The sequence below is a fragment of the Leptonychotes weddellii genome, chromosome 9 (assembly GCF_054177405.1).
Source record: "Leptonychotes weddellii isolate Sample4059 chromosome 9, ASM5417740v2, whole genome shotgun sequence".
NCBI classification, from domain to species: domain Eukaryota; kingdom Metazoa; phylum Chordata; class Mammalia; order Carnivora; family Phocidae; genus Leptonychotes; species Leptonychotes weddellii.
In genome coordinates, this window is record NC_138377.1 from 91,785,731 (window position 1) to 91,800,492 (window position 14,762).

The following is a 14,762-nucleotide window of genomic DNA, read 5'->3' on the forward strand; positions in this document are numbered from 1 at the left end:
GGCGGACACGCCCCCTCGCCCGCGGCCCCCTCCCCGCCTCTCTCCGCCGCTTCTCTCGCTCCCGGGTCAGAGGGCCGGAGCGAGAAGATGGCGAAGACGTACGATTATCTCTTCAAGCTGCTGCTGATCGGCGACTCGGGGGTGGGCAAGACTTGCCTCCTGTTCCGCTTCTCCGAGGATGCCTTCAACACCACCTTCATCTCCACCATCGGTGAGGGAGGGGCCGCGGCCGGGGACGGGGAGTGAGGGAGATATGGGGGGCGGGTGCAGGCGGGCCGGGGAGCGGGCTGGAGGAGGGCTTGGGAGCCCCAGGGAGGGGACCCTGGGGACAGCAGGGCGGCGAGGGCAGTAGGAGAGGGTGAAGGAGTGAGGGAGAGGGGCGGGCGGGGACGTGAGGCTGGGGGGGGGTGAAGAGGGAACTTGGGGGCAAAGGAAGGGGAAGGAGAACCAGAGCAACAAGGACTAGGGGTATTGGGGAAAATGAGAGGGTTGGGAGAGTGACAGGGAAGGGTCTTAGCGGGACAAAGTGGGGGACGGGAGACACGAAATCTCATGGAGAAAGAGAAGGGGATAGTGGGTGTGAAATGGATTAAAAGACAGGAAAAAGGAAGGAAATGCGAAGGGGGAAATGAAGCTTTGGGGGAATGGGAGGGACGTGAAGTAAGAGAACAGAGGACAAGGGACAAGAGAGATGAGAACCCAACAATCGGAAGGGAATTCAGAGGAATGAGTGATCAGGAGGTGAGGGATGGGGGGCACTGGCCACAAGAGGTCTGTATCTCTTGTCACGGGAGGGGCAAAACAAAAATTGCAGGATGGGGAGAAGAGTTCAGGGGATCAGAGGTCAGAGCGAGGACAGGTGGTGAGAAAGTAAAGGAAAGCTGGGTGTGAGATAGAAAGGAAAAAGAGAAGCAGAATATACACTCCAGAGGTTGAGCAGAGAAGAGAGAGAAAATGGGAAAGGGAGAGGAAGTGGAAGAAAGTGTGGGGCACAGGACTTTCTCCAATAACTGGGAACCCTGGTTACCATTTTCTCTCTCCCTTTCCTTTGGCTCAAGTGCAGGAGAAAGAGCAAAACGTACAAATGGTGGAATAATGTCTACAGAGTATTAAATTGTTCTGTGAGCCTTAACTGGTGTTAAGAGAATTGGTGACTCTTTGGAGTGGTGTGGTCAGGAAAATAGGGTTCACTCCTTTACTACCATCTCCTGAGAAGCATCACTTCTCAACTTTGTAAATTCTTGGGCTTGAATGTTTAATAACTTCTCAGTGGAGGAATTCATCTTACATTTTGCCTGCCTCCCTATGCGTTTTGCCTTGGTTTTAATTATTACTTGCTAAATGAATCACAACATACAGTGTACCCCCCAATTACTTTGAATTGATTAATCGTTTTTCCTGATCTTGGCGGGGAGCTGTCCTTTCTACTTTTGTCCTGGCAGACTTTGTGTTCAGGTAAGGAGATCGGTAACTTAGCATAAACTGAAGAGCAAATCAAAGCTGGTTTTAAGCTGCCTGCACAAGTGACCTTAACATCATTTCCTTTGTTAAATAGCTGCAGTTAATTAAGTACCTTAAGAATCTTAGCTTTTGGTTGTCTGGGTGATGTTTGTGGTTTCTAATAGTAGCTCACTTAAGCACCTTTCACATGGTTCTTATAGCATATTTCACCGTGAATTTCTGGGATTATTATGGTGCTATGGTAACAATTGTATTTGAATATTGTGTGTTTTAAGGATAATTTACCATTAAAAGAAAAAAGAATATTTGGGTATAGAGGCTCTTAAAATTGAGAACTAGGGAAGTCTATGTTTGTTTGTTCTGGCCTCTTTCAGATGGATGGAGTGCTCTGAAACCTCCCCAGTGTTATGATGTCTGGGTTTAGGGAAGTTTGAGTTGCAAGTTCTTGGCAGTCATTCTTGAGTGGGACTTTTTCTTTTCTGAGGAAGCAGATTTTAAATGTCATGTCTCAAGTATATTCCTAAGAGATTTGGTGGGAGCTGTCACAGCAACTAAAGGACGTTAGTTTTGGATGCTGGTACTAATTTCAAAACTCCAAATAAATCTTTTACATTGTTGAATGCATAGTGCAGTCCAGATGGTAAAGGACAATTTCTAACAAGTTGAGTGGGTAGCCTTTTGTCCATTCTTCGTGTGACCCTCCCAGAAGCATTCTCCTGTGTCAAAAGTGAGTGAGTCTCGCTGATGTAGTTTCTATTAAGCTCTTTGGCTGACTTTTGCTCATTTGAAATAGCTTTATTAGTTTCCTTTTTTTTTTTTTTTTTGGCCTTAATTTTTGTCCCACATTTCCTGAAAGGGTATCTGCTTCCTTTTGTGATAGTAGCTTTTAAAAATTACTTTTCATGCTGATGGCTTAGAATCTTTCTTGTGGGGACTTTTTTTTTTTTTTTAATTGAAATTGGTTCCGTGAAGGATTGCAGCTGTGAAGGCAAGAAAACCAGTGTCCTGAAACTGTGTGGAACATAAGGTAGACGTTAATTGGGATGAGTCTCAAATGTGATCTTGGTCTTTGTATTTTCTGTGGGGTGGATGTGGTTAAAAGAGGCTATGAGCTGTGTCTTCAGTTGACCTGGAGGAGGGGAAATCCATGCGTCTTATTTAGCCACAGAGCCCGACAGGAAGTGGTACTGCCTTCAAACAGCAGAAAAATTCTTTTACCTGAAACCTAATGCTTTGCATTTGAAATTAAGCTGGGAAAAGAAGGTGAATATTAACACCATTCTAGTGAAAAAAAGTTCCACACGTTCACTAACCGCAGTCGTAGGCTTGGAGTGTCCCCATGTCTAGCAGCAATGCTCACTCCCCACAACCGTCTCCCCCGTCTGCTGGTGATCTGAAGTTGTTGAGGTAGGAGTTGATGGTCCATCTCCTCCGCAGACATAATTATTTTTTGAGGTACCTAGGTGTATAAGTTCCTGGGCTTTTCTGACTGGCTTTTGACAGAGTCTGCCACAGCCTTGCTCACTAAACCTGATAAGGTCAGCATCACAGGAAAAAGCCATTTCTTAACACCTGAGGTTTGTGTGTGTGAGATTTGGTAGATATGCATGTGTGCTTGTTTCTTCCCGTGCAGGTACATGTTTAGTCTTAATATTACTTTGTCAAAGTTAAGTCATTTTTTTAAAAAGGCATCTGCCATCTTTAGATCCTGTTTGGTAGTGATTTGGCCATCATGAAAGGAAGGAGACAGTCATTTTGATTACAGATACGGCTGTCTCATGAGTACTTTCTTCTCATTTCTCTAAGGTTCTGCTACCTTCTCTGAGATCCCATCTCCCCACATTTCCTTTCTGCTCTTGGGGGTGGTGGAGGGTGCGTTATCTTTCACCTGAACCCATTGGGAATCTTGAAGTGTATCAGTCAGGTAATATTCGTTAACTATTGAGTAGGGATGATGTATCCATTTGAAATTATAGGCCTCGTGCCTAGGACCAACCAGCGTTTCAGTTCAGAGGTTTGAGAACTGAAAAAAAATTTTCTGTTTTTCTTTCTTTTTTTTTTTTTTTAAGATTTATTTCTTTATTTGAGAGAGAGAGAGCACCAGTGGGGTGGGCGTGGGGGGTGGTGTGAGGGGCAGAGGGAGAGAGAGGGAGAAGCAGACTCCCCGCTGAGCAGGGAGCCCGATGCGGGGCTCGATCCCAGGACCCTGGGATCATGACCTGAGCCAAAGGCAGGAGCTCAACTGACTGAGCCACCCAGGTGCCCCTGAAAAAAAGTTTTTCGATGAGCTCCCCCAAACCTCCTACATAATCATAATGTTTTAAATGTCTGTAAGATGTGATGTTAAGACAGCCAGGAAACAGTAATACAGTCAGCTGTGCATTATATTTCCTGTGGGATGTGGGTGCAGTTGACTATTGATATGAGGCCGTACCAACACCTTGGAATGGCCTGTACTGAGCAAGGTGCTGATAGAACAGAAAGAGAAAACCTAGCCCTAACTGGACAACGTGAGCCTCTTCCCATCGCTGTCTCTCCCCTGCCCTCCCCCCTCTTCCTGGTAGGGTATTTCCTGAGTGGTTTCATTATTTAGTAGAGTCATAGTTGATAGCAGAAAGAGTTGGAGATTATCGACTTTCTACCTCTGCCCCAATTTTGTAAGTAGGAAAACTAAGGTTAAGTTGACACAGATCGCACTGCTGGTTGTAGCAGAACTTCTCGTGAAGCCCCCAATTCAAGTCTGTGTGACTTCTCACAGTTGAGCTGCAGCTAATTCTCCTCAGTCTGATCGGCCCCATAAATCCAAGTCGCCACCTTTTCCCGGGAGGAATTAGATTTTGCCTTTATGCTCTGCTGTGAGGAATTTCTCCTGGGATAACTCTGCATATGATAGCCGTCCTTTGCCCTTTCTTTTGTGTCCCTAGTTACAGGTTGGGAGATCAGAGTGCATCCTGTCATTAAAATTCCTTCCACGTGCAAAATAGCTAATGAAATCATGTTAATAGCAGTATGCTGGTTAATTGTTGCAGCCTGGTCTCATCAGAGCGCTTTTAGATATTTTATTCTGTAACGTTGCATTTTTTGCTTGGATTCACTTTTCCTAAAATCAGGGGTTGCCAAAGTATGGCCCGGGACCAAATGTGGCCTGCAGTTTTTGTGCCTTTGGAACACTAGTTAACATTTCTAAAGGGTTATTAAAATATAAAACGAAGAATATACAACAGAGACCATATGGGATCTACAGAGCTTATAAAAATATTTACTAACTGTTCCTTTGTAGAAAAAGTTTGTCGACCCCAGCCTAAAATTAAAAACTGGTTTTGGTTGGTAGCAGTTCAAGGCTGTTATCAAGACTTATTGACTGAAAAACAAACTTTGTCATATTTACATTTTTATCCAAGCTGTCATCAACATTTGGCTGAGCATCATCCAGATACGTAGAGCAAGTGGATTTTAATTTTCATAGTTGTTTTCCTTGGTTTCAGCCTCTCAAACAGAAATATGCAAGGAACATGCAACTTCAAATTGAACACTTTGTACATAAAGCCTTATTTTAATGTCATTGTGTTCTCTCAAAGCTGTCAGGAGATTTTCCATCTAAGCGATAGCTTTCCTAACAATACGGTTTCAGCAAAAGTAGAGCTTAATGCTTGATAATAAAGGGTTAAACTTAACCTTCTCAATTAGTGTTCTAGTGAATGAGAAAAGCCCTTCAGTAAATAGAGAGTGGGTGTGGGGAAACTGAGTCTTGGATACACTGGATATGTTTTAAGACTAAGTGTACTTTACAAAAAAGCGTTTTGCCAGTTGTTCTGCCTGGAAGCAAATCAGGGAGGAGGTTGTCTGGGCAGCAGTGCCAGGATTGTTTGGACCCACTGAGAGAGCTAGAGGGAAATAGGTTTGGATATTGTCTTTGAGGGAAATAAGTCTAGCTTTTGAAGACCAGGAAAAATGTAGCAGTTGATTTTTGCATGAAGTCCGATAACTGGATCTGAAAAGAACCATGGAACCAGAAGCGGAAGACCGACCCGGGGCGGGGGGGGAGCTGGCACGGCCTGAGGCTGGGTCTCGTCGAGGCCTGCCTGCCTGCACACGGAGCCTTTCTGGGGACCAACTCTCTTGTGTGTATTATTAGAAATTAGAGGGTTCTGCAGGAAAGAGATTTCATGCAGGATGAGGAGAAGCTTGGAGGGGGGATGGAGAAGTGGATTTCAGGTGGTGAGTAATACCGTGGAGCGAAACATCATAGGGAACTTCTGAAATGGAAGTAGCGATGAAGTGGACTGTTCCATGTCTGGTGTTAGGGAGAGAGCGTGGTGAATTAAGAGGAGCAGTGGGGTCTGCAGTCAGTTCACGTCCTGGCATCTGGCATTCCTCGTTTTCTGGCCTTGGTGAGTCACTTGTCCTTCTAGGGCCTTAGTTCCTTCATCTGTAATAGAGTCTGATAATATTATACCAACTTTTCAGGGTTGCTGTGAATTCCCTAGGGCAGGAATCAAGCCTTATTCACCTTTTAAATTTCCAAGGCCCATGTTAAGTGACTCATCAGCTGGATGCGTGAATGGCTTGGTGGATGAATTGTGAAAGCCCTATATGAGCTGTAAAGCATTGCTTGAATTTTGGTTATTATTCTCTTTCATGGTATTATAATTAGATTATGTCTGAGATAACAATCAGAAGTGCTTAATTGGAATTCTTAACACAAGAATGGTATTTTCCTCAGCATAAAATGTTATATATCTTTCTATTATCGGTTTTAAAGGGATGTTTTAGACTAGGTAAGATATCACTTAAATTTCAGTCTCCATAATAAGCTGTTTAACACCCGGCTTCCAATCCCCCACTGACATAAATACCAAATAGAAAATGAGTGAAATCACTGGGTTTGCTGTAGAAGAGCCATGGCAGCTTTGTCTCTGCCCATTAGCTTCAAACAATGCAACAGATGCCTGTTAACAGTTTCATGCCCAGTTTTAATTAGCAGATGGAGCTCTGTTTGTGTCTGTATTCTGCCCAGCGCTTGTTTGAGCGACAGGGTAGTGAGTGAATTGGAACCGGGCTGCGCGTTTGGGTTGAATAAAGCCAAATTCTGTTTTTAAAGAGATGAGTATAAACACTTATTGTATAGAACTTCTTGTGTATGTCACTGGAATGGCATAGGGTCTAGAGTAAAACGAATGTTTACAGTTAGGTTTTCTGTTCCTAGGACCTTTCTAAAATTACAGAAGGTAGAAAAAAAATGACCACTTTATGGCTTAAATGAAGGGCTTTACTGTCATGAAGTGGCTTTCTTTGAAGACCCATTTCAGTATTTGGGCAGTGTATGTTGAGGAATATGCAAAGCTGGGATGAACCAGACTTCAGCACGAATCTGGGCAGGGGCGGGACCAGTGGCGCCCGCCCCCCCCCCCCCCCCCCCCCCCCCCCCCCCCCCCCCACGCAGCGCTGCCTGGTGTAGCCTACTGAGCTCAGCGAGACCAAGGGCTGTGAGGGACCCCTGACCTCCGCCGCACTGGTGGAGGGAGAGGGTGCGTGCCTTTGCCCTACACATTTGCCATCTCTTCTTGCAAGTGAATAGGTTTGCTGTCCATCATCTTAGGACTCAACTTGAATGATAATTGGATATGTTGTATCTGGAGATGTGTGCTTTTCCTCTGCTCGTTTTGTGTCGGGGGTTTTTTCTTATTTTGAGTTGAATTAATAAGAACCTTCGGGGCACCTGGGTGGCTCAGTCGGTTAAGCGACTGCCTTCGGCTCAGGTCATGATCCCAGAGTCGTGGGATCGAGCCCCATGTCAGGCTCCCTGCTCAGCGGGGAGCCTGCTTCTCACTTTCCCTCTGCTTGCCTTTCTGCCTACTTGTGCTCTCTATCGTCAAATAAATAAATAAAATCTTTAAAAAAAAAAAAAAAAAAGGACCTTCAAGGAAGTAGGTACCTGATTGTCTTTAGAGGAGGAAATGTCTGCCTTTTTTTTTTTTTTTTTTTAAATTACCCAGGACTTCCTTTGGGAAGCCACATAAAGTGGTAGGGGCAGTTGGAAACTGTTCTCTGCAGCAGACCTGTTACTTGGCTATGATGAAATACCTATTTTCTCGCTGTCTTACCTGTAGCATTCTGCATTGGTGTGACTGGGCGCTTTGGGATTTACCTGTTGCTGAACGTTCCGACATTTTCCAAGTAGCTCTCATGTTCCTCAGTCCAGAATGTTAATTCTTGGTTCCTGGGGAAAAAATGCTAAAGCTCTCTATGTCTTCATGTTGATCAAATTTAGGCTTGCTCTCCCTGAGAGAGAGGCTAGGACAGTGCTAGTTGCCACCTGGTGCTAGCATTGCAGGACTTCCAAGCCCTTTGTTTGCAAAAGCCGGGTTAGGGATGGAATCCCACCTCATCACGGTGAAAACCAGCTGCGAAGCGGTCAAGCAGTGTGTCATGTTGCATAACTTTCTGCTGGTGGAGCTGGGACTGGTATGACTTCCCCACAGCCCATTGTGATTTTGCATATTTTGGCAAAGAACCTGGCAGTGATTATTTATTTATTTATTTATTTATTTATTTATTTTTGGCAGTGATTATTTTAATTACTTATAAATGTTTTCCTGATATATGAAGTGGAGGAACACTCTAAAATACACACTCACGTTTTGACATGAAGTATAGGGTGATCTATTTAAGAGTTGAATTGTAAGAGTTTGTTTCTTATATGGCCCTATGCAAAATTTATCTGGAATAGGTATTACAAGATATTCTAATCTCATACACACAAGTACACAAGCTCCATCACAAAAAATAAATAGAAGGGTTTGCATTGTGAGCGGTCAGTGACTAACCCTACTGTAATTTGTTTGTTGCCTCTGAATTTGGATGGGGTAACTGTTTATGGTTTTCAACAAAGAACTTTTTACTTTTTCCTTTCTAAAGGTCTCTGAAAAAAATCTTGAGATGGCATGGAAAACAATTTCTTATTGAGAGTTAACTCTTTCGGTTTTGGAATGATTCAGACCACTGTCTCAGTTCAGACTCCACTAACACCTCAACCTTACCAGGGTTTGGGGAGAGGGGTTGGATTGGGAAGAGGAAAAGAATGAAAACAACATTCTACCCTCCACCCCTGTCCATTTCTTTGGCTACTCCTTCTTTTTGCTTTTGTTAGTAGTTGGAGAAACTATTGGGAAGGAGTTAGAAACTTCTGCATGTAAGAGTGTGAAGACTGGGGCACCTGGCTGGCTCAGTTGGAGAAGTGTGTGACTCTTGATCTCGGGGTTGTAAGTTCAAGCCCCACATTGGGTGTAGAGATTACTTAAAAATCTTTAAGAAAAGAAATAATTATAAAAGGGTGTGAGGATTAATAGTGACTTTTGACTTCATTGCTGTCTTGTATTGTTTAGAACTAGTTAGTAAAAAATTGGTGCTTGTCTCAGTCACAGCCAGTAATGAACAGTGACAGATTAGGTTGTTGTCCACAAACAAATAATTTGAGTGAGTGCATTTCCCCTTTTGTCTACTTACCATTGTTTTGAAAATTTCTGGTCTTACAGAAGCATGGAAAATTGGTGGGACAAGCAAAATAATCTCTTTCACTTCCAGAAAATTCCATTATAATCAAATTTTATTTTATTTTATTTATTTATTTATTTATTAAGATTTTATTTATTTATTTGAGAGAGAGGGAGTGCAGGAGCAGAGGGAGAGGGAGAAGCAGACTCCCCGCTGAGCAGGGAGCCCGATGTGGGGCTCGATCCCAGGATCCTGGGATCATGACCTGAGCCGAAGGCAGACGCTTAACCAACTGAGCCACCCAGGCACCCCTATAATCAAATTTTAAAACATGCATACATAATATCAGGTGTACCTCTATCTTGGCCCGTCAGCCTTCAACTTTGACAAATACCATTACATTTTAAATTTGTGTTGTGATCTCAGTATATGATTTACCACATTTTTTGTTCAAATCATCTATTATTGCAAAATATGTAATACTCTGAAAAACAATTGGTGTGTGTTTGCAATCAGCTCTGCTTATGCCCCTCCCAAGGAGTTAGCCTGGGCCTGGTTTCTCATTGTGAAAGGCAGATACAGGCTTCGATGGTTTTCATAGTCTCTTCTGGCTGCAGCATTCTGTGAGTCTATGAAATCAAGTAGTGTCTGTAAAGAAAAAAGGGTTTGTCCTTTTTTTCTTCAGTTAATGACTATGGGCAAGGGTTCTTTTTGCAGGTGACCGCCGGTGTCTTGATGACATGAAGACAGAAGGAAGAAATAGTAGCACTAGTTAATTCCAGCCAAACCTGTGTTGATCTTGTAAATTGGTTAAACTTTTTGTAGTCCTAAAGAGATTGCTTAATGAATTTGAATCCTGTCCTTAAAAAATGCTTTGGTTCGGGGTGCCTGGGTGGCTCAGTCGGTTAAGTGTCCAACTCTTGGTTTCGGCTCAGGTCGAGATCAAAGGGTCCTGAGATGGAGCCCCATCTCCGGCTCCGCACTGGGTGTGGAGCCTGCTTAAGATTCTCTCTTGCCCTCTCCCTCTGCCTCTCCTCCCCTCTAAAAAATGCTTTGGTTTGAATAATAAAGGTAAACGTCACCAAAAAATTAACCACGTGAAAAGCTGGAAAAATATGTCTTTGAGAAGAGATGAATAAAGTATTTTCAAATTATCTCATTTTCTTTACATAAAACATGGTGAGGTAGGTGAAAAATAATCTAAAAAGCCAAGAACATTTTTGCTGCTTAGGTTTGCTGGTGCTAAACTTCCATTTGACAGATGAGGGGCCCGAGGCCTGGAGGCATGGAGATGGCCAGGTCCCACAGAGCCAGGCCTTGAGCATCAGGTTTTGGACCAATTTCAAGTCTCTCTTCTCTTTCACCTCATCTGCCTTCAGTTCTCTTGCTATGAAAAGATGCCAGTGGTATAGCATAAAATCTGGACATAGCCAACATTTTGTAGGAGAAAATTCAGGGATTGAACCAGGAGATACAGGGTCCAAGCACATCTCTGCCCTTGATTAACCATTTGCTTTTGGTCAAACCTTGTAGCTTCTTCTCGTGATCTTTGCTTTCTTATCGGTTACAAGGGGAGGCTGGCAGTGGGGTGAGGTTGCTTATAAAGTTTAGGGTGGGAACTGCCCAGGTTTTGTTAGTCATTTACTAATGGAAGACACTAAGTCATTTTTATTTTCACTAAATTCACTCATTCAGCAACATGGTTTCGTCCACAAAATTCTGAGAGGGGAAAGAGTAACAAGTATCCGGGCAATTTAACACAATGATGAAGAGGGCTCCAAAGCGGTAAATAGAAGAGGCTGTGAAAGCGTGGAGGAGAGGTAGAGGAAAGTTTCGAGGAGGAAATGGCCTTTAAGCTAAAATCAGAACCTGGAGGAGGACTTAGTTGGGTAGAATGGGAGAGTGCGGGGAGGGCGGGCTCCGGCCGCAGGGGCACCAGATGGCACAGCCCTCTGGAGGAACTCAAAGGCATCCTGTTCGGCTGAAGCCTCAAGTGAAGTGGGAGGTGAAGTTGAAGGTAATTAGAGGGCAGGTTGTGATGGACTTTTAAACCTGCTCAAGGGTCTGGACTTTGTCCTGAGAAGGGCGGGAGTCACTGAGGATTGTATGCAGGACACCAGTTAGATTAGCAGACAGTATCAGTTGCCTCTTATCTCCCTGGGACCCTTAGGTTCACAACGTGCCTTCACTTATATCTCTGTTTAAACTCCTCAGTAATGGCATCTATGGATAGAGCTTACTGTCTCCCTACTCTGGAAGCTAAGGTTCTGAGAGAGTAATTGACTTGATCAATCAAGTAAGTCTTAGAGGGGCCACGACCACACTCTCTGTACACCAACCTGCTCCTCCCACATCGGGCCCCAGAGTTCTCCGTGGGACTGACTGTGTTGGCACTGAGGCTGTAGTAGCAGTCCCTTTCCGTGGTCTGTCACAACTGTGTAAAGCGATTTGAGAAGTGTGTTGCACGGAAGGGTGAAATCAGCCTCTCCGCAGACGCGCTCCCATCTGGCTAACGCCAACAGGCATCACCTTGCCTATTGGCCCCGGGAGGTCAGTGGGCTTGTGGTTTGGGCTTGTCTCCTGGCCTCCAACGTAGTCCCTTAGGAAGCAGTCAAATATGTGCGCAGCACACTGGGGGCAGGGAGGGACAGAGTTTAATTACGGATCCAGCTCTCTTGTGGGAAGGGAACTAATTACAGCAGCACCGCGCGCTGCCTCTCCGCATGGGGCCGTTGGTTGTTCTGCTTGTGTGTTGTTGGCCTTAGACTATAACGTGCTAGGCGTAGCTGCTTTAATTGTCAGCTTCTTTCCTTTGACAAATTAAGTTTAAACTTTGTGCTAGCCTGTCCTGTCCTTTGTTTTTCCGGGGTGAAATCGGCCCTACTCTGGGTTTTGTTTGTAAAGCCCTGGTTGGCAGTTTTCCTCAGAATCGCAGGGACATTGTGGACTAGATTAACACCTGATTGGTTTGCTAACCCTGAGTTTCCAGAATGCCCGGTGAGCCAAAAAGCAGAAAGGCCCGGGGAGCTAAACTTGATTTAAAAAAAAAAGTCCTGGGGCGCCTGGGTGGCTCAGTCGTTAAGCGTCTGCCTTCGGCTCAGGTCATGATCCCAGGGTCCTGGGATCGAGCCCCGCATCGGGCTCCCTGCTCAGCGGGAAGCCTGCTTCTCCCTCTCCCACTCCCCCTGCTTGTGTTCCCTCTCTCGCTGTGTCTCTCTCTGTCAAATAAATAAAATATTAAAAAAAAAAAAAGTCCCATCTGCTAAAACTCATGAAGTTGCCTGCTAGGGGAGCCCCTGGGTCTCTCTCTCATTGCATTCTGGATTTTTACAGTGGTCATCTGTTTCTCCGAGCTCCTAGAAGATTAGGAGCAGAGCTGAGGGCCTCCGAGAGGCAGGCCAACAGCATCCAAGAGGAAAAAGTGGCAGCATGCCACTGCAGCAGGGACACTTGTTATAGGACTTTTGGCAGCTTAGTAGTAACTTCCTTGGGCTTCCATTTCTTCAGAAGCAAAAAGGGAGTGTTGTGTGCAGTACACTCTAAAGACCCTTCCAAAACTCTGATCCTGAGTGATAACTAAAGGATTCACTGACAAAATGGAAAAGTAGACTTAGGAACACAAAATAACATGGTGTAGATAAAAGAACTTGGACTGCTGAGACAAACTCAAGGTTAAGGTCCTGTTTGAGAGCCTTGGGCAAATGATTTAAGCATTTTCTTTATTGATGAAGGAAGGATAGTAACTCCCTTTCAGGATTTTGGTTTCATTTTATTTTGAGAATGAAATGCATCATCTTGTGTATATTATCTTCGGCACATGGGACACACACACAAAAGGCATGTGTGTGAGTGAACTCAGGCCCAGTTCACTGAGGGTAGGTCCAGACAGCTGTGAGGGAGGACCTTGGCAATCCCTCGGGGCTTCCTTGTTAGAGCACTTGCTTTTAATAAGAGGTAACATTTATTGAGTATGTACTATATACTAGGTACAGTTCTGGGCATTTTACATGGCTTAACATTTTTCATGGATTGATCCATGTCATTCTCAAAACAACCTCTTAGGTGCATTCTTTTATTATTCCCATTTTCCAAAAGAGGTAATGGGGTCACACAGTGGTTGAACAACTTCTCAAGGGTACACAGCTGGTAAGTACTGACTGAAACCAACCCAGATCTGAATCCACGCAGTCTCCTTCCAGAGTCTGCTTTTATAACCCTGTGCCTTTCTACACCAGCAGTGACTCAGAAATATTAATAAAAAAAAAAAAAGGTGAGTTATCTTCAAGGAGGCAGTGTGGTGCCAGGTGTCCTGACCAGCTGGGTGATATCACCAAGTTGACCTCCTTGGTATCAATTTTCCTCTTGTGCAGAGGATTGCCGTGAGGTGTTTTAATGATGGAGCTGTACTAAAGCGTTTAGCCCAGGGGCCAGCATGCAGCCAGGCTCAGTAATTGGTGAGGGGTTTTGTTTTTTCCAGGTAATTTAAGAAGCGCTTGTTAGAGTGAGTTCCATAAAAATTATGAGTGGGAACATTTTGCTTTACTTACTGGGGTGTCCTTCAGTTTTCTAGAAAATTCATTCTGAAAGTTGTGGCCCACATGCATTTTACAAAGCCAGAATTAGAAATATTTGTCTTTGGGCGCCTGGGTGGCTCAGTTGGTTAAGCGACTGCCTTTGGCTCAGGTCATGATCCTGGAGTCCCGGGATCGAGTCCCGCATCGGGCTCCCTGCTCAGCAGGGAGTCTGCTTCTCCCTCTGACCCTCCCCCCTCTCATGCGCACGCTCTCTCTCTCTCTCATTCTCTCTCTCAGATAAATAAATAAATAATCTTAAAAAAAAGAAAGAAAGAAATATCTGTCTTTAACCTCCTTCTCGGCGTGAAGGGGATTGTCCCTGGCCTTGGCTGGCTTTAAGAAGGTGTCTAAGAGCAGCCCTTGACCTCAGGGGCAGCATGTCAGTGTAACGTAAGGAGTAAATTCTCTGCAGCCTCCTGGCTACTGCCGATTCCCAGGGCATCTTGAATTCTTCCTTTGGGTGAGAACAAAAACAAAAACAAAAAACAGTGCACAGTACCCTGTCTAGGTGGGACAAATGTTTCAATTTAAATATCCCAGCTCACTGTCCTCTGTTAGGGCCCTGAATTTTAAGTGCAGAGAGTTTCTGAGTGAAGTCTCCCAAATTTTAATGAGTTTGTTTGCATACATGAATTTGAACAATACATTAAATCTTAAAACACCGTAGCTGATTTTAATGGAGTAAATTACCCAACTTGAAAGTTAGTTGATAGCCTTTTCTTTACCAAATAATCAAGATGATGATGCTTTAATCTCAAAAAAGTCATTAATCACGTTTTTATAATATCGATACATGCTGTTAATTTCTTTTTAATCATTGAACTGTCTCATCAAGAGAATTAGGGGAATAAATGTGTCAGTATGAGTGTGAAGCATGATTTGCCCCCCTTGTGATATTTAGTATTTAACGAATGATTGCATGGACATGGTAGGCATAAAGCTGAAATTGGGTTTGGTTTTTTACACTACTTGCTTTGGACTGGGAAGGTGAGGTGGGATGCTCTTCGCTAGCTTAAAAGTGTTTTTAAACATTAAAAATATACATATAAGGCTTGGTCAAGAGGTAGCGGGGACCACGTCATGAAGGGCCTCGAGGGCCAAGGTAAGCAGCATAGATTTTCTTGTGACTCTAGTTGAAAGAACATATGCAGGGTTATGTGCACGTGATTTGTAATTTTAAAAGCTGCAGTGGTTTTAAGAAAGTTCATTTTGGGGGCGCCTGGCTGGCTCTGT

The 14,762-nt window shown here is 44.1% G+C and overlaps 1 protein-coding gene across 2 annotated transcripts in view; it reads left to right on the forward strand.

Annotated features, from left to right (window-relative positions):
- Nucleotides 1-14,762, forward strand: part of RAB8B (RAB8B, member RAS oncogene family) — a 57,691-nt gene continuing 42,929 nt past the window's right edge. Inside the window, exon 1 of one of the 2 annotated variants that reach the window (XM_081831236.1) lies at nucleotides 1-211. In XM_081831236.1, coding sequence (XP_081687362.1) covers nucleotides 88-211 — 124 coding nt within the window. In that variant the 5' untranslated portion in view covers nucleotides 1-87. The remainder of the gene's footprint in view (nucleotides 212-14,762) is intronic. The other variant, XM_081831237.1, reaches the window with a different exon arrangement.